Source organism: Eulemur rufifrons, chromosome 2 (genome assembly GCF_041146395.1).
Source record: "Eulemur rufifrons isolate Redbay chromosome 2, OSU_ERuf_1, whole genome shotgun sequence".
Lineage (NCBI taxonomy): Eukaryota > Metazoa > Chordata > Mammalia > Primates > Lemuridae > Eulemur > Eulemur rufifrons.
The window spans coordinates 102,193,450-102,214,584 of record NC_090984.1 but is presented as its reverse complement, the minus strand read 5'-3'; the positions used below and the strand labels follow the sequence as shown (position 1 = coordinate 102,214,584).

General features: G+C 38.4%; 1 protein-coding gene across 2 annotated transcripts in view; it reads right to left on the bottom strand.

Moving 5' to 3' along the window:
• Positions 1-21,135, bottom strand: part of TTLL5 (tubulin tyrosine ligase like 5) — a 276,452-nt gene that overhangs the window by 59,697 nt on the left and 195,620 nt on the right. For both annotated transcript variants that reach the window (XM_069489049.1, XM_069489040.1), the window contains one exon: positions 15,223-15,418. In XM_069489049.1, the coding sequence (XP_069345150.1) occupies positions 15,223-15,418 (196 nt within the window). The remainder of the gene's footprint in view (positions 1-15,222; positions 15,419-21,135) is intronic.

Here is a 21,135-nt window from a genome sequence, read left to right as displayed (position 1 = left end):
TGTGCATGAATCAGGAAAGCATTTGGTCTCTCTCAGTCTTAGTTTCCTTCATTGTTAAATTCAACGAATTTTTAATGAATGTCTCTTACCAGGTGTCAAGCACTAGAAATAGAGCACAGACTAAAACTAACTCGAACCCTGACTCCATTCCAGCCCACTCTAAAACTGTGAACTCTAGAAGGTTTGCACGTAGAAGGATAGAGAAGTCAGCGTGGCCAGGGCATCGTTAGCAAATAGAGAATGGACAGATGAGGCTGGAACAGGAACCAGGAACTAGATCTGGTTATGGGCTTGAGGGCTAGTTTAGAATTCTTTGGGGTGTTTTGTTGTTGTTGTTGGTTTTTTTTTTTTGTTTTTTTTTTTTGAGGCAGAGTCTTGATCTGTCACCCAGGCTAGAGTGCAATGGCGTCAGCCTAGCTCATAGCAACCTCCAACTCCTGGGCTCAAGCGATCCTCCTGCCTCAGCCTCCCAGACTGCTAGGATTACAGGTGTGAGCCACCATGCCCAGCCCCAGTTTAGAATTCTGATGTAGTAACACCTTGTTGACTTAGAGCCACCACACCAGGCTAAGTTTTTAATTTTTTTTGTAGAGACAGGGTCTCACTATGTTGCCCAGCTGGTCCAAACTCCTGGCCTCAAGTGAGTCTCCCACCTTGGGCACCCAAAATGCTAGGATTATAGGTGTGAGCCATCACACCTAGCATGAATTATATTTTTAATATTGTGAATAAACTGCCATCAGTAAGAACATCTATTCAATAAATTTTGCCATGGTGACAACTATATTTCCTAATCCATCAAGTTTTTGTTTTTCTTTTTTTTTCCAAAATCTTTCTGGGACATCTAAATACAAACAAAAAGATGAATGTAAAGGGCAAGTTGAGAATAGTGAGCTCTCATTTCTGTAAAAAAGAAAAAAAGAATACATACAAACATATACGTGTATACCAACAGACACATACACACACACACACACACACACACACTAGTATCTGCACAGAACAATTCTAGAGGGATACACAAAAAACTGGTAGCCTTCATGGAGAAGAACTGGTTAGCCAGGGGTCAAGGTAGGAGGGAGACTAACTTTTTACTACATATCATTTGTATCTTTTGAATTTTGTACTGTGCATGTAGTAATTTAATACAAAAATAAATACATTATTAAAAAGACAAAACGAAGTCAAGTTCTAAGAACATTTAAGCAGTAACAAATAAACTCAGTACAAGTCAAAAATATCCAAATGAAGCCTAAGTTTCAACCAGCTGGGTATTAAGACTCCCTATTAGATTGGGTTAAAGAAGGAATTAACTGTTCAATACAGGCTACAAAAGCAGATTAGGTCATCAGTGAAAGGCAGAGAGATCCAGAGTAAATGGAAAAGAACATGGCTTGCAGTCAAATGTGCCTGGGCTCAAATGTTGGCCCTGTCACAAAGTCGGTGATCTTTTAAAGTTACTTTAACCTTTCTGAGCTTCAGCTTTCTCATAAGCAATTAAAATTACTTTGCTGGTTTGTTGGAGAGTAAATGCAGATCCTGCAAGTAACCCTAGCCCAGGCATTCAATAAGGGTTTCCTGAAATGAATTAAGAGCCAGGCACACAGTAGACACTCAACAAATGCTCCATTCTTTCTCAAACCACCACCTCAGTCTATTAAGGAAACAAAGGATGGTATGACATGCAAGTCTACCTATCAGTAATCATTTGTGAATGGTAGTTGGTTATGCATTTTTTTCAACATATTGTTCTAGTCTTATGATGATGCTCACTAGCTGTGAAAGCAAACTCTTAAAATGAAAACATATGTTTAGGTCCCCCAGATCATATTTATTCAATTCTCTCTGACAGAAATAATCTTTTCCTCTTCTAAACACTTAGAAAAATTTATTTTTATGTGTCTTATCACAGTTAGTATGTTCTACTTTGCATTACAGCCAGGTAAGTATGTACTTTTTCTCCCTTTGAGACAATACACACTGGAAACGGCTGGATTATGTATATGATTAATTTTTGTTTCACCCACAGTGCCTAGTAAAAAGCCCAGGTGTTTAATAAATGAAAATAATGGGAAAAACCCCAAGTATTCCTCAACTAAATTCCCATACAAGAAAATAGGCAAATATGTATTTACATACAGATGTAATCTTGTAAAAGGATCATTCTCTGGGCTTTGAACAGTGCCTAGTGTGTTGTTACCAATTCACATTCAGCCACAAAATATGTCAGCTTTTCTGCAGATCCCAAACAAAAATAAATTCACCTTCCTAGATACAAATTTTGTGGTAGGACCTTAGACATTCATGCTGTATATAAGATTAGTGTTTACTTCAAACAGCAAAATAAAATAAGTTAGAACTTATTTCCTGGATACTATCACTTCTCCCTTTCTTCTTAATGATACTACCCTGATTTTATTGGGTAATAATGTGTGCCCAGCTGAATAATTACATTTCCAAATCTCTCTTGTACCCAAGGATAACCACGTGACACACATTCTGGACAATGAGATATAAACAGAAGTTTCTGGGTGCAGTTTTGGGGAAAGCTCTTTAAAAGGGGCAGACTTGGTTGGTATACACCCTTTGCCCTTTACTTATTGTTCTTCCCTCCAAGAACAAGGATATTTAGCTAGAGATGGACAGGCATAGTGTTATTAAGGTAAGCTAAGAATTGAAGAGCATAAAGACAGAATTAAGCATGGGTTTCTGATGGCATCATGGAGTCTGGGAGAGCCTAGTCTAGATTTTTTAACCATACGGGGGAAAAGAACCCTCTAACTTGTTTAGAAATAATTCTCAATCTACCACACATTCAAGTTTGCTTAAGCCTCAATACAACAGAAATGTACTTCATCTCAGAAAGTAGATACTCTTTCCAAATATAGCAAAAACCTTCTACGTTGTGACTTGTAGTTGGATGATGATAATCTAATATAGTGAATGGACAATGAAATGATTACCATTGTACATCACTTGAAACTCCAAAGAGTTAGTAATGTAGACAGGTCCCTAGGTATTTCATGAAAGCCAAGGCTGAGTGGGATGAGATTAAAGCAATTAAATCTGGTAAGAAAACCAGGAAAACACTCAGACAATGTTAAAATCAGACATATAAATGCATATGTTTAAACCAGGGGTGGAAATCATCCCCTTTAGGCCCCCCATAGCCTGTACTGGCCCCAATTCTACAACTCCACCCACTATAGATCACATGAACTGTTTTGTCCTGATATTCATTCATAAAAGGACAGAAGAAAGATATGAAGTTCTTTCTCTATAATTTCTAAGAAATGGGAAGTTTGGATTTACAATGTTAACAACACAGGGATGGGGGCTGCACTGTTGTCAGTGTCCTAGGAAGGAGAGAGCTGTGTAAGCACTGGCCTCTACTCAAGATCTGGTCAACATGTACATGACTCTTCCTTCTTTGTTGGGTGTGGGAAACGGCCATACTACAGCAAAGAGACTCAGAGAAAACCACAGTTTGAGGGTTGGCTTGGCCCCAGGCAAAAGACTGGAAAGGCCCTCCTTCCCCCACAACAGAAGGGTACTCGTGGGTGGGAAGGAGGAATTTATGATAGACAGAACACAGACTGCAACTTGGAAGGTTCCGAGGAAGCAAGATCTGGGCTCTCTTACTAGAAAGATAATACTGTTCAGAGATTAAATTCTGGGAGGATTTTTTAAAATTCCTTCCAGAAAAATACTCCTTTTAGCCTTCACTCAGGCTTCTTGGTGATGGAGCAGAGCTGGAAGTCTCTTCATAGTGAAAAAACTGTAAATTCATTTTTTGAGAATTCAGGGAGATGAAGTAGGAAATGCTAATCTCTATTTGAGGAGGTTAATGTCTCTTCATGCCTCCCTTACTCTGATTTCTGAAGAGCAAACATTCCTATGTATTATTCTCCCCACATTAGATTTTGTCCTAACTTGGATAAAGTTCCCATTATATAGTATACAAAGCCACTTCTTGTATGTTTCTCTCTGGCAGCTAAAGTACTGGGATGGTACATTTTCTTGAGCATGTAAGCTACTAATCGCTAACCTTCCTACAACCAGGCCTAGAATGGTTCAATGCAAAAAACACATTGCAATTTTTGCACAACCCTAGGATGCTGTAAAAACCTTGGGACCAAGATGAGGGTGAGGGTAGCTGCTTCTATTTTGGCAAAAGTAAGCTTCCAAAAGGCCTTTGTCTCACACTGTGTGGAGTTCTTGGCTGTCTTCCATTCACAATGTTTGTCAGCTGGGACAAGACTGAAGGCTGAGCAAGAGTAACAGAGTACAACTTCTGATATTGCTACAAAGCACAGAGCTGTATTATGACTCCAACAGGGAGGTGGCAGAAACCCAGAAGTTGCTACTGTTCTTAGAGAGACCAACCACACAAATACCTGAGACAGGACATGGAGCTGCCAAAAATACTGGAAATCCTCTGGCATATCCTTCTATTTCCAAAATCAATTAATAAGCTCCTTCTCCTTTAGCTAGTAGGAAATGAGGTTCTTACTACTTCAAATGACCTAGTCTACAGGATGTAAATACAGGTACTTAACCTGGGCAGAACAATTTTGAAATTATTATTCCACCAACCAATTGAAATCAGTGTGCTTCAGAGAGACCCTAAGTACTCGCTAACATTTGAAAAGCACTGAAGGTAATTATAACCAGACAGTCAAATATATCCATGAGCCTCAGACTCCTTCATCTAATCAAACCGAAGATACCATCAGTAGTCTCTGAGTTGGTTTTTCAATAGTAATGAGACACTTGAACTGATCTTGGGCTGGGTGTGTGACATGACCAACAAAACCTAATTATGAGGCAGCTGGCTAAGGCCAGGGCTACAGCCCATGACCATAAAGCCCAGTGAAACTCACTCGCCCTAAGACATCACACGGATGACCCTCTTCATTAGCACCCCTGCCCTCCATCTAACCACAGAACCAATCTGTCATACATTTGTGGACGCTGATATTCTGATGGCAAGTTTAGACTCATATGACTGTACACTGCTTTGCTTTCCATTTCTTTCACATCTCCCTCAGAGACCTGAATTTTGATCTCTCTCTCTCTCTCTCTCACACACACACACACACAATTGGCAGACTGAAAGTTTTTTCCCTTTTTTGGAAACATCTTAATTTCTTTAATACATGTTCATTAGAAAAAGGAAAACAGTGCTAAAACTCATTTCTAATTCAACTCTCAGAGATAACCTGTTAGCACTTAGACATTTTTCTATGTATAAACAAAGTACGTATATATTTGTACTTCTGTGTGCTTACAAAAATGGTACGATACCCAATGTATTGGAAACTGTTTTTTTTTTCTTTCAAATATCTATCCTGGGAATTTTTTCCTATCTATTAAGGTAGATCTAGATCACTGTTTTTAATGGCTGTGTATTTTCTACTATGGTTTATCATAATTTACTTAACCCATCACCAATAGAATGCTATAAATTGACACAATGAGGTAGATGTATATTTGTAGTTATAGAAATATGTATGTTCATAATAGATTTCTGAGTGGAAAAAGTGCAGGCCCTCAAAATCTTATGCTTCCATTTTAAAACACCACACACACACATACGCACACATATTCAGGTTGTCACTAATTTATTTTGCTCTTTAAGAACAGTGCTGTGATAAACATCATATTATCTATATGTTTTCACATATACTGGGTCATCTCCTTAAAATGATTTCCTAGAAGTAGAATAGCTAGATCAGAAGCCTTTTTATTCTTCTGCTTCAAAACTTTTTCATATATTAATATATTCCCAAACTGCTCTCACTATAGGCTGTAGCAATTTACATTTCCATCAGCAAGTATGTTTGATAAGATTAATTTCCTTATCTTTCCTTTGATTATTATGAGGAAACAGCTTGTATACCATGAAATGCTATCTCATAATTTGATGCTAATGTTGTTTCTTTTCTTTTTTATAAGACATTGACACCTTTGGACAAACATGCTAACAATCTATACAGATATTATTCTAAAGAATAATCATTTTATCCTGGCATTAATCATTCTTTTTAGTCTTTCTTCTCATATCTCTCTTTAGCAATTCTTAACAAATTAATTTGTATACCATTTTTAATTGTTCAAATAAGTAAATGTTAGTTTTTAAAATGTAGCTAATCAATACTTTATGAGCCTGGAGCTTCTCCTAAGACACCTTTTTTAATATCATTTTAACCAATTTCTGCATCTGGCACAGGGGTTTAACTAAAATGCTATGTATATTTTTTTTTTTTTTTTTTTTTGAGACAGAGTCTCACTCTGTTGCCCAGGCTAGAGTGAGTGCCGTGGCATCAGCCTAGCTCACAGCAACCTCAAACTCCTGAGCTCGAGCAATCCTCCTGTCTCAGCCTCCCGAGTAGCTGGGACTACAAGCATGCACCACCATGCCCGGCTAATTTTTTCTATATATATTTTTAGCTGTCCATATAATTTCTTTCTATTTTTAGTAGAGATGGGGTCTCGCTCTTGCTCAGGCTGGTCTCGAACTCCTGAGCTCAAACGATCCGCCCACCTCGGCCTCCCAGAGTGCTAGGATTACAGGCGTGAGCCACCGCGCCCGGCCTAAAATGCTATGTATATTTAAAATTAAAAGAAATATATAATAGAAGAAATATTTGCACATCCCTGTTCATGAGGCATTACCCATAATAGCCAAGATGTAGAAGTAACCTAAACGCCCAATGATCAATGAATGGACAAGGAAAATGTGATGTATATATGTATGTATGTATACACACACACACACACACACACACACACACACAAAAGAATATTATTCAGCCTTAAAAAAGAAGAAAATCTTTTGAAACACAGTACTATGAAAAAACAAAAGAAGGAAATCCTGTGATATACTACCAACATGGATGAATCTTGAGGACATTATGCTAAGTAAAATAATCCAATCACAAAAGGACAAATCCTGTATTGTTCCACTTAATATGAGGTATGTAAAGAAACTCAAGGAAACAGAAAGTATAATCGTAGTTGTCAGAGGCTGGGGGGAGAGGAAAACAGGGAGTTTTTCAATAGAGTTTCAGTCATGCAGTATCAAAAGTTCTGGAGATCTGCTGCACAATGTACATACAGTTAACACTACTGTATTGTATATATAAAAATTGTTGAGGGTAAATTTATGTCATATGTTTTTTACCACAATGAAAAAAAGGGCAATACATAATGAGAGCACCTAACTTTTTATTGAGCTTTTACCATGAACGAGCACTGCTCTAAGTGCTCTCTCTGTTATTATCCCATCTCACCCTCCACTCTCTTGGAGCATGTCCCATCATTTCCATTTACAGAAGAGAAACCAAGGCATGAAAAATGTTCAGCAGTTTGTCCACGATTGCACAGCTACTGAGTAGTAAGCGGGGATTTGGACCACGGAATCTGATTTAAGAGCCCCACTATACGATGCTGACCCTCTTTTAAAGCAAACGTACCTAAAGCAAATCTATTTAAATCAAATCTCCTTTCCAAAGCAAATCTAAAGCAAACCTAATAGTATGTCCAATTTTCATCAGATTCATTTAAAAGACAGATTTCATTTGCTTTGCTCCAAGATCATTCTCTTTCTATAGAAGGAAAGGTTGAAAAAAAATTGTCTGTAGGCAAATCTTTGTTACTTATCTTAAAAGTTAAAGAGTGTGTGTGTGCACATGTATACAAAGATAACCTCAAAAGATCAGCAATGATCCCAGACTAGAGTTCAACTGGTTAAAAAAAGAGAATTCATAGCCTCATTTTTAATTGTCTCTTTTATCTTTTATTTGCTAGTAGTTGCAGGGAATTATTTATATGTCAGGGCCCTGGTTCTCCTAATAATGTGTCTGTATCTTGAAATAATTAGTAAAAGGCAATCTCTAAGTTTCCCTTACAACATTAAATTCTGAGTTTATAAGTATCTAACTTGTCTCTGTTTGCAAATGTATAATTTGTTTTATTTGGCCTAGAATTGCAACATGGTTGGCCTACTGGGCATATGTTGCACAGACCTGTCATATTCATTAAGCATTTTTCCTGGGGCTGCACCCATCTCAGAAGGATGGGTTCTTCGTGTTTAAAGATGAGGTCTTTCATCAGCTCACAGTTACTGCTTATAGGCCTACAAACAGAAACAAACTACAGGTCACAGAGTGAGGGAAGAAAATGAAACTGGTCACCAGGCAGCTACAGCAAAATCACATTTTAATGATACTCAACAAACAAGATTAATCCCAAGCAGCTGGTACATTAACAGTTGATTCTTAATACCCACAGCCTAGCTGAGTTCTGAATTTTAATTGATTACATTGACCCTTTATTTTATATTTATATATATGAGAGTATGTAGCAGCACAGCAGCAATAAAGCTAGAATGCCTTATCTGACTGATAATAAACATGTAAAATAAAAAGACAATGAAGAGTTACTTCTACCACAGGGGAGGTTGGTAGAGTGGAAAAGGGCTTTGGAAGCCCTCTGACCTGGTTTGAATATTATCTCTGCAATTAGGCAGCTGTATGACCTTGGGTAAGCTACTTAAACTCCTTGAGCATGAGTTTCCTCATCAGTGAAATGGACATAATAACATCTGGCACACAGGAAGCACTCACTATACGTCCACTTTCCTCAAAGATTCCAGAAGGACATTCCTCTAGCAGCAGCTTAGAAAACCTGATGATAACCACAGGACTTATGTTACTATCAGTAATGAATTAACATAATGAACTAATATCTATACTGTAGTAATACAATAAGAATCAGACTTATATGGTATTGAAAAGGCAAGCATAATATGAATTAAGCAAAGGTGTCATTTGTGGTAGTCACATTTGTAGAGACCTGTCATGTTTCCTGGTAGTCTTCTAAAAAACACCTATCATAGAAATAAAATTAGGCCGGGCGCGGTGGCTCACGCCTGTAATCCTAGCACTCTGGGAGGCCGAGGTGGGTGGATTGCTCAAGGTCAGGAGTTCGAGACCAGCCTGAGCGAGACCCCGTCTCTACTAAAAATAGAAAGACATTATATGGACACCTAAAAAAATCTATATAGAAAAAATTAGCCGGGCATAGTGGCGCATGCCTGTAGTCCCAGCTACTCGGGAGGCTGAGGCAGTAGGATCGCTTGAGCCCAGGAGTTTGAGGTTGCTGTGAGCTAAGCTGACGCCATGGCACTCACTCTAGCCTGGGCAACAAAGTGAGACTCTGTCTCAACAAAAAAAAAAAAAAAAAAAAAAAAAAGAAATAAAATTAAAATAGTATTATCAGTAATAGTAACAGGGTTGAAAGGACAAAGTAATAATTGGAGAAACAGGACCTATAATATTATTATTATTATTTTTGTATATACCTATGCTGTAAGAATGATTACTTTTTTATCTTTTATTGCTAGTAGTTGCAGAGAGTCTTGCTATGTTGCCCAGGCTGAAGTACAATGGCGTGATCATTTAGTTCATTTATTATTTGTGTGACCCTGAGATAGTTACGTAAATGATGTTCTGTTTTTTTCATCTGTAAAATAGGGCAGTTGTAAGGACTCAATGAGATAATACAAATAAAATGCCTGGTTCAGTACCTGACATGTGGTAACATATCATCCCAAGGACTATGAGCCTCACGATAACCCACAGGTGTGTATTATCATCTCCATATTAGAAATAAAGAAAACAAGCATCAGAGAAGTTTGAATAACCTGTCCCAGCTTATGGACTAGACAGAGGCAAGACTTAAACTGAGGATTACCTGCTTCTAAAGCCTGTCTAACAGAGTGGCTATTTCCAAAACAATTGAATGAAGTTTTACATGTATTCTTTCATGTCTTTTCAATGTATTTTTATTAGGTAAGATGAATAGAGTTTGGTTTGGCAAAATCTACTAAATCAAATGGTCCTAGGAAAATCAGTAACAACTAAAAGCTAGAAGGTAAGTATCATATGAGTTCCCAGTAAGGTCAGGAGGAGAAACAAAATAGAACAAAAGAACCAACCAACCAACCAATCAACCAACCAAAGAAAAAACCAAAGAAACAATAGTTTATGACATTCAAGTCAATATGCCCCAGAACTTAAGCACATACACACAAATTCCTCCCCTCTCATGCCCCCGGTCCAACCTTCCTCTCTGACACACCAATATAAAGACACATAAAGACACCTTCTAAGCAGCTAGACTGTTTGCTGCTCTTTGCGCCGGGCTGAGGAGCTAGCTAACATATTATTGCTGGCTGCTTGGAAAAAGACCTGGAGTGCCTGCTGAATTTCTCTTTCTTTCCCCTCCCCCACAACACAAACTCACAGCAGCTGAAGGCTTGTAGAAACAGTATTCATTCTTGCAGGGGGGCGAAATGTTTCTAGACACATACAATGAACTTTTAGGAGCAAAATAACAAGACTTGGTTGGGTTTATATGATGGGCATCCTTTCCACACCTGTGGGGTTGTGCATTTACACATATACCATTAGCAAAAAGCTCCTTACACATGGCACGGGAGATGTTACTAGCATACTTAAAGACCCCTTGATGTGAACACTGAGCTGCCTCCGGCCCTGGGCCCTGCTCCTTACAGAAACATTAGACTCTGCTGGCCTTGTTGAATCTAGGTTAGCCGGGTAAACTTGAGCATGGTGGGAATAGAGCAGTAAAAAACATGGGGTGGAAGGATGACAGGAATTTAGCTCAGTTTTCTCCTACCTTGAGCTACCTTACTAATGTTGAAAATTAAGTCTACTAAAAATTGAAGGGCTTCAGAAAGACAACAGAACCAGTGAAGAATTAGGATAGATTTAAAATCTCTCCTCTCCTCCATTATTCTCAAAAGAAACTTCAGCAGTTCTGCCTTGGCCATCAAATGTCCTTAATTTTTCTGCTTTTTGGGCTCATTTTCACTCTGGATGAGGCAGAGTAGAGAGTGGGAGGGAAGGACCGGGGGAGTGGGGTGGGAGCAGAAGTTTAACAAAGGATCACTTTAACAGAAACTACTGAGTAATCGCTCTGTCCTGCGCCAAGAATAACATCAGCTCAATGTCGGCAATTACAATCAGGTCAGTCAGGCCTCACTGCTGGTGTAGCCCTCCTCACAGACCCCAGCACGGAGAGCTACTCATGCTGATGTCACCAGTAGTCACTGTTGCCTGAGAAAGTCCCCCGACTCAGCTGAAAGAAAAGTTTTTTTTGCCTTCTCCTTCAGGGGCAGGAAGCCAGTATGAGAAGGAGGGAAACTAGGGAGAAGACACACATCTGGATACACCAATCTGTAACAGATTCACTTTGCTATCCCTAACTATCAAGATTCTGTAATTACCCCTATCATCCTGAAACTCCTTTTAAATGAGTTAATGTATATAGAGTACCTGGCATAGTGCTGGAACACAGTTAAGTGCTTATTAAGTAGTGGCCATTATTATTAAAACACAAAGGGAAGAATCTGTCCCATTATTTATCTCTTGCCCTCCAAAAGACTTGAATCCTGGGAACAGTGACTGCTGAGCAGAATGTACCCTGATAAGAAGAATGAGCAAGGAGGTATTTTGGTTACTTATTCATGAGGAGACTGTGGTGGATGGGGTAAAAAAGATGGCAACAAAGTTCTTATAAAAAATTATTGCCTGAAATTTTATAAGGGCAACACGTAAGTTTTAACACATCCCGTCTCCCTTCCAAAGGATAGAAAACAAATAAGAAGATAAATTTTTAATCTTTCCCTCTAGATCAATGGTTCTCAAAGTGTGGTCACCAGAAAAATAGCATTAACATCACCTGGGAACTTCTTAGGAATGGAAATAATTGAGCCCCCACTCCAAACCTAATGAATCAGAAGTGGGGAAAATTTCAAATGGTTCTGTTGCTCTAGACCAGGAGTCTACAAACTAGGACCTGCAGGCCAAATCCAGCCTGCCACCTGTTAAATAAAGTTTTATTAGAAGACAGCCACACTCATTCATTTACATATTTTCTATGGCTGTTTTCACTCTACCATGGCAGAGTTGGTAGTTTCAAGAGAGACCCTGTGGCCTGCAAAGCCTAAAATATTTACTGTTTGGCTATTTACAGAAAGTATGTCAACCTCTGGTCTGACTTAGGATGTTTTTCAAACTGCTGGTTTTACTCATCAGTGTGTAAAAGCTCAGAGTTTCAATTTTGCCTTATTTTGTTTTTTGTGCTCTCAAATATATTGGATCACACCAATTTTCTTGTATCTCTGTCCTTGGAAACCTCTGCCGATAGCTCTGGTGACTTTCCTTTCTCACTCTCATGTTACAGGATCAGTCTTTTCCAGGGGTGGATTCAGTGCAAGACAATTTCCTGATTTATGAGTGCAATGCTAGACTGAGATAAAGATAAAAGCTCATGCATGAATGGTGAGAGATGCCCATTTCCAAATTCACATTCTGAATCAGAGTTTAATCAGAAATTAACACCTTCAATAAGCTGGATATCTAAGTGCTCTGATTGGAGACACAAAAGGATGGAGAACTTCCTCTGCATGTATTGGGAGAAAGGCTGTATAATCTTTCTCCCAATATTTATTAGGTCGCTATGTGAAAGATGCTATTCATGAACATAATTAGTATAATATAATGTAATCCAAATATAAGGCCACCTTTAACACCCTATTGCATAAACAGGTCTCTCTTATGGATGAATGCTAGGTAAATCAGATTTCAATTTTACCCACTGCTCTCAAACAGGTGGTTAACCAAATTATTAGTTATACCAATGGTTACCTACACTTTAGAAAAATGAATCCACAGTGCAAGGAGTTCATTAGAGAAGTATCATCTTTATCTAAAGGATTAACCTAAGGACAGAAATACAGGACATATAGAGAATGCAAACCATGCTTTAATAAACAATTTGGTGATAATTTTAATGGTCAGATCTAGCACAGCTAAGCTAAAAACAAAGGCTTAAAGTCTAGTAGGGCTTTGCTTTTGCTGTGGAGCGATTCTAAACTCCCTCTGAAATAAAGTGCTCTAAGTTGCTAAGTATTCTGCATGTTAGAATATTTAATATCTCATTTGCTATTTTGTTAGTAATAAACTCTTCAAGCTAACAGAATTTATTAATAGTTTCTTTAGTTTTCCCCAACTTAACCCTTTTTTAAGTCTCAGAACTTAACCCTTTTTTATTTTTACCCAAATCAGCTGTGGCTTAGAAGAACAGGGGAAGAAATAAAATGATGTTATATACATACATAAAATTATGATGAATGATTTTCTGTTCCCTCTCCAGGAGACATGAGATAACTCCCTTCTTGGGAGTTCTGCCTCCTCCCTAAGACAGATATTCTGACAGATTCTAAAAAACATATTTTCCATATACTTCATAATTCAGTGAAACTAAACCAGTATAAGCCTCAGTGAAAAAAAAATCCACACAAGAATAGCAGTACAGTACTCTGAATTTTCAAAGGAATGTGAGTTGCTGGAAGCTAATCAAAAGTATGAGAAGGACTTAAAAATGAAGCAGCTTCTAAAAGTGAAAATCAGCAAAACTGCCTCTCCTTCCCCAAAACTTTAACGCCCTTCAAAAATCTCCATTTTTAAAAATCATCCACCATTTTAAGATATTAAAGCATGTTTTAAAAGGTACTAACTGTCTAGATTTGAGCCACAGATTAAACTAACATAAGGGAAATAAGGCTATATAGTGATGCCTCCACCATCCAGCATCTGATAAGTTGGCATTGTCAAGTACTCTGAATGACAGGGAGTTCAGAAGTTTAAAAAGCTTTAAGAAATTTACACAGATTAAAAAAAAAAAATCCAGGATACGTATTTGTATCTGCAATTGTGAAATGCAAACTGGCTTAAATGCTTCTACTATTCCAAGATTTTCTAAATGAGGACATTTCTATATGATAGAGGGCCGTGTGGTGATCAAAATGAGATGCTATATTCTACGCTTTTTAGATAAAGAAGTCTGGATTTTTTCCCATAAAATGGACTAAAGAACTACTTCACAAATGCCTATACTTAAAATTTCTCATTATGATGAATTAATATAATGTACAGAGTACACGACCACAGATAAAGATGATCAAGTGATGAACTATGTTGAAATTTAAAAAAAGGTCATATTTTACTAGGGATGGTAGTTGAAAAGATACAGAACATAACAATTATTTTATTTAGAGGGGAAAAAAAACTTTAGGAGATGCTGCCTTAGTCATTGAGTGAATATTAATTTTGCACAAACTGATGCACACTGGGTACACTTCATTTCTACAAGAAAGCAGCAAGTGATAGGAGATCAAACTGATGTAAGGTATTTCTTCATATAGTCAATATCAGGGAAGCTCATAGAATCAGCATAATTCAGCCCAATAACCCTACTGTAGAACATGGTAACTGATTCTAATGATAATTCTGACTCATCAAGAAAAATTTAACTCTCTGTAGCGTGACTTTTTTGTGAGATCATCATTTCTCTGTAATAGGGGCAATACTGATATACTAGTGCAATATACTTCCATAGCTCCCTGACACATATACTCAGGAGTGTCTGGCTTTTTGTAGACTGTGAGTAGGGAATCAACATTTCCCTACATGTAAGTTCCACAACAGCAAGGATTTTTTTGTAGGTATGGTCACTCTTACAGCCCCACTGTTTAAAACAGTGCCTAGCACACAACAGACATGCAAATAAACATTTACTGAATAAACAGCTGTCATTTATAGAAGACCAGCAACCTAACTTATGACTAGTTCCTATAAGGAGAACTTGCAAGTTATGTATTCCTTGAAAATCTTGATAGATCATGAAGAATTAATATTTACTTACGTATCCCAAGTCTATCAAGACAAGAAAGTAGAACATTTAGAAATAAAGATGCTCAAATGCTAGCTTTTAGTTATCTGGGATAAGACCCTATGGGAGGTTTCTGAACTAACATCACACATCAGGAACGGTAAATACCACAACAGAGACTTTGTAGAGAACCACTCAAATGAAAGAACCAGGCATGTCAAAACACTGGTTCAACACCACCTTCCAGCAAAACTAATGTTATGGTTCCAGAACAGGTCTTCCCTGAGAGTACTGACAGTAGACTCCTGTCAAACCAAGCCACGGTGGCACTGGTGAACTTTTGGAAAATGAATCCTACATTTCTCATTCATTCATCTTATTTATTTATTTACTTGTTTATTTTTTCACCAACAGCAGGAAGATAATAGCACATGGAAAAGCCTTATCTTGATTTACCTGGTGCCGGGCTCGACTCTGATCCAGAAGCTGTCGGGACTGAAGTTTTTGCTGTTCAAGTTGCTGCAGGGCAAAATGGAGTTGGTAACTGCCCGCTGTGGGGTGATACTTGTGCTGGGGGACCACTCCTGTAGCCTTGCTATATGCGCTGTTCTCTACCTCTCCCTCCCAGGCAAAGCCATCTGTTTGGAGGCTCCTGAAGAGAAAAAAAAAGCAGGATTTCTTTGAGTGGTTATAGGAACAATTTAAATGAAAGGAGAGAAATGTCTCAGGATTTTTCCTTTATAGAACCAAACATAGTTTGGAATTACAAATTTATTTATGTGATATAATTAGCTGACTTCCCCACTAAGCTGTAGCTCCATGAGGACAAGGATAGTGCTTTGCACTCCATTCTATTCCTAGTGTTTCTCATAAGGCCTGGCACATGGCCAATGTACAAGAAATATTTGCTGATGTTAAATAATAGAAATAACTATTTCATTCCCCTGTGACTGCCACTAGGACCTCCAAGAAGAGTCTAGAGAACTTCAAATGGAGGCTGATAGGCTAATTTAAGGTAAGAAGAGAGGCACAGTCATCTTTTCTAATACCAACTTCCAAACCAAAGGGGTAAATTACATAGAATTCTTGATTTTTTAAAACCACCTATTAGTGAAGTATCTAAATCATTTTTAGAAGCTTATTTATATTTGAGCTTATGTCCCATCACTGGGTAACATAATTAGTGTGAGAAGACACTTTTTTGAATTTTCCAAATTTACCTCAATATGGTCCCCATCCAGGCTGACAATCAGCCTGGTGAAGGGCTTTTTTGATGTATGCTATGCTGTTTGTTAAATACTTTATCTTCCTTACCTAAATTCTTAAATTCTAGATTTTAGTGACCATTGTCTGTATACATATCAGTAGAAATCTTCATAACTACAGGCTCCTACATTTCCCCTTCCAGACCAGGTAGAAAAGTCACCATTTATACCACTCCACACCCATTAGCATGGCTATTATTAAAGCAAAACAAAAAACTGGAAAATAACAAGTGTTGGCAAGGATGTGGAAAAACTGGAACCCTTGTGCACTGCTGGTGGGAATGTAAAGTGGTGCAACTGCTGTGGAAAACACTTTGGTGGTTCCTCAAAAAAGTTAAACACAGAATTACCAAATGACCTAGTAATTCCACTTGGAGATATATACCAAAAGAATTGAAATTAAAACAGATAACTGCACACTAATGTTCATAGTAGCGTTATTCACAATAGTCCAAATGTTCATCATTAAATGAATGGATAAACAAAGTGTGTCATGTACATACAATGAAATATGACTGAGCTTTAAAAAGAAAGGAAATTCTGACACATTCCTCAGCATGTGCATAGAACCCTGAAGACATTTGCTAAGTAAAATAAGTCAGTCACAAAAGGACAAATGTTATATGATTCTACTTATGTGTGGTACCTAGAATAGGCAAATTTTAGAGAAACAAAGTAGAATGGTGGGTGCCAACAGCTAGGAAACAGGGAGTCATTGTTTAATAAGTATAGAGTATCTATTTCGGATGATGACAAAGTTCTGGAGATGGATGGTGGTGATAGTTATACAACAGTGTGAATGTACTAAATGCCACTGAATTGTACACTTAAAAATCGTTAAAATGGTAAATTTTATGTTACATATATTTTAATATAGTTTTTTTTAAAGTCCCCATTTATTTTGAGAACACCCTTAGTTAGCAGTCCTTCTCCTTAACATTTTTGGTTATTCTTTTCTAGACCCTCTTTAAGGGGGTCTTTTTTCCTTTTTGAAGTCCAGCAGCAAGAAAACTGTACATAGAAGAAACATTATAAAGACTCTCATAGTGAATCATCTTACCCTGGACCCTGGTTAATGGGCTTAGAAAAATGAAACAGAACCTATTAATAATTTGAGAGAAGTATTCATATTGATTTAAATCATCGTGTTATTCTTTCCTTTGGCATTAATGGTCATTTCAATGGCAGAAGTGCAGCAACACTGGGTGGGGGTATACAGACCTTCTTGAGTCCTGACCTAAAGGCCACCTGGTTATTTATAGCCTGGGTCCCAATGACCCAACAGAGCACTGTGGGAGGGAGCAAAGTGAAATGTTTGCCGAGCTCAGAAATCCATGCTCCTCTCTTGCATGTGACCTCCCTCGTAACCTGGTCATTTCAGGCCTGGTTTGGTTTCCCAATCGCTTTCAAATAAAGAGATTTCCAAATCCCTAGTTAAGGGTAAGTCTGTGCAACGTATTCTGAAGTCCATGGATGACAGGTTTTCTACCACATAATCTCACCTCTGATATATCACATCCATTGCTCATCTTCTCCCATGGTTTGGCTCCCACAGTTCACTTGCTCAATCACACACCATCAGCTAATCTTCTTGGAGAACAGTACCCAAAAGCTCAGAGCTTATTTGCTAATTTTTTTTTAGAGCGACATTTGATCTTCAGTGATCCCTCTTGAAATGCTTCAATGTAATGCTATTAGAAAGTTGAAAAGACATCTTTTCCCAAGGGCCTCCCAGAGGTATAGAGAAATGTGGTGAGCACTGATTGACTATAAATAAGTACCTTAATACATTAATAAGCTGTTAACACTATTCACAAAGTAGGGTGTTGAGTGGGAGTAAAACAGGATTACATAGTTAGGAAAGGAGAGCCAGAGGAACCTATTATCTCTTTTCTCATTAGTAAGGGAAGAGAACAGCTTACTGAAGATAACACACCCAAAATGGACTGAATAGCTAAAGGAACTGAGTGAGCTGTGAGCAGAAGGTGGGGCATGGAGAAAGGTATCCAGGGTTAAGGCAGGAGTAGGCTGAGTCAATGAAGAGATGAACACAAAAGGAAGGGACAGGAAGGTACACAAAGCAGGAACTGCCTTGGCTAAATAACCTTGAGAATTCCACACCAATTAGGGCAGGTACTGCTTTGAGTAGAACTATTATTTACGATAACTGGACCAAAGGTCAGGAAATTCATCAACAGTGATTCTGCTTCCATTCCACATTTTCTGGTTACAGAAGCTTCTGGCCATAGGTAGAATCTAGACTCAGAGATTAGACATTAGAGGATTTATATAATGATGAGGCTTGTATCAGAATTCATCTCACTGGCTAGGTAGATTAGTTTTATTTGCTAAAAGCTATTTTAATAACAAATATCCCCAGGAGGCATTCACTTTAATGCCTTTGTGCTGTATATCAGAAATCCGAGTCTGTAACCAGGCCCCTTTTGTGGGGATGATCATGGACAGGTTCTCAGGTGTGCGAACATGAGACAGGGGTCTATGGATGTAAAAGGGGTAAGACAGTGGGCAAGAGAAGATCAAATAAGGGACTTAGCATAAGAAGAGATATGTTCTTCCAACTGCACACATATTGAACAGACTGGAACATCATAAACTTTTATAATGAAATCTGTTTTTAATCTCATCAGTAACATAAGCCCAGTCTCCAAATCACAAAAGGAAGTTTCTCAAGCAAGTAGAGGCTTTAAGTAAAGAGGCAGGAATTTTTATAGTGCAACACTGGGTGGGGGCAGGAATGCTCAGCTGTGTAATGTAATAAGTGCCACAAGAAACTTGCTTGCTTTGAATTACAGCGGGTGTTATTCAGGCCACGGTATCTCACACTTAAAGCACAAGCCTTTGGGGTCTGCAGTATGCGAGTGCTATTATAACTGACATGGAGGAGGCCAGGTGTACCATAACTTGGGCTTTCCCTCGTTTCTGGTGCCTAAGTTTATATATCTAAATATTCCTTTCTATGGCATCTAATAGTTTCCATTCCATCTAAAATTCCATCCCATTCTTGAACCTCAATTAATTCTATTTTAGTAGTAACACATTTTCTTATCCCACCAAAATTTTGAGATTCATTCTAAAATTTAGTGTTTTTATATTATTCTTTGCTCAATACTAAAATATTATACATATGCCCTGTAAATATCATCTCACATTATTTCTAGAACAGGGTATATAGAGCCAAGAGTTAGCTGTGGGAATGATCATTTGATTTCAAGTGAACTATGCTGCATTTTGTCTTCACAACGTTTGTAGCTAACAGGCAACAATATAAGTCTTTCTAAATACTACATTCTCTTCTTAGCCTACGCATTTATAACCTCATCTTATTTTCTATATTACATGGTGGCATTGCAGGACGAAATGTTTTTCTCTATAACTGCCCTTACTGCAGCACACCTGCAACCTCCAGCCAATATACGCTGAAGGGTATACTTTTCCCTCTGCTTTAATATCTGTCCCCTCAAACGGATTATTGGTTTTAGGGAACTTGGAAGGAATCTACAAAATGTAAAGCACAATCTCCTCAACAGGAAGTTGCACTCTCCATAAAGATATGCTTTCAGCTTCAAGATTTCCTGAGAATGATATGATGTCACAGGAGTGTACGGGTAGGGGTAGAGGCCGAGGACTGTGACATTTGTACACAGAGTGTGTTTCCACTGTCCCAATCCCAGCTTCCTTCACCCAATCTCAGCCAAACAGGAGCTACCACGTAAGGGATGCCCCACCCCTCTAGACAGTAGACAGAACTATGTGGGTGTGCTTTCAATCATCGGGACTGGGAGGATTGCTGATGTTAAATAGGTGGAGGGAAAGGGTGTTAAATATCCAGAAATGCAAGGAATAGTCTCATGCCAGCAAAATGCTGCTCAAAATGGCAATGCTGCTTCTGAAAGAAACACTTTAAGGTCATGAAGGAAGTGCTTTCTGGGGAGAACCTTACTATTTTTTTTTTTTTTTTTTTTGTTGAGACAGAGTCTCACTTTGTTGCCCAGGCTAGAGTGAGTGCCGTGGTGTCAGCTTAGCTCACAGCAACCTCAGACTCCTCGGCTTAAGCGATCCTACTGCCTCAGCCTCCCGAGTAGCTGGGACTACAGGCATGCGCCACTATGCCCGGCTAATTTTTGGAATATAGATTTTTAGTTGTCCATATAATGTCTTTCTATTTTTAGTAGAGACGGGGTCTCGCTCTTGCTCAGGCTGGTCTCGAACTCCTGACCTCGAGCGATCCACCCGCCTCGGCCTCCCAGAGTGCTAGGATTACAGGCGTGAGCCACCGCACCTGGCCAGAACCTTACTATTTACAAGAAAGAATATCCATCTACATCAATGGTACTTTATGGAATGTATAGACATTTAAGGATGGCAGAGGCTATATTTTCTTTGTCTATAAATTCTCAATCCCAAACAGTAGTTCTGTAGTAAGTGCTACAAATCCTCCAGATGATAGCAGGACTCCCATGAGCCGTACAATGCAGTGCTGGCCAGAATAAGGAAGCTGTGTGATCAGAGAGGCATGATAATGTGGTAGGGCTTTCCCTTGGCTTTGGGGAGTATTTCCAAGGGCAAAATTGGAGTGGCTCTGCATGGAATGAATATTGCGTGTCCACATACGAATGCCTCTCAGGACAGCCGGAATTGGGTCATATTCACAAAGACCAAATGGATAAAGAGAGAGTAAGCAGGGAAGAATCCTTTCCACTGTAGCCTTCATTACATCTTCTCTGTGATTTTATTTTTCTTAAACTTTTCTCATCTATAAAATGGGGATATGGTAATAGTACCTGTATCTCATATGGTTGTTGTGGGAATTTAAAGAGTTAACACCAGTGAAAGTACTGGCACATAGGAAGGGCTCTAAAAATGTATTACCACCACCACTACTACTATTATTACTATTCTTTCCCCTGCCCAATGATTCCATTTCAATGCTGCCAGAGCCCTACAGTTCTTTGAGGTAGTATATAGAAAACATGAACTTACCAGTTTACCAGCAGAGGATTCTGTGTTGCAAAGTTAGCCCATATTAGAGCCATCAGTACACTATAATGGTGAAATAAAAAGGGCTGCAAGTACCAAAAAGAAA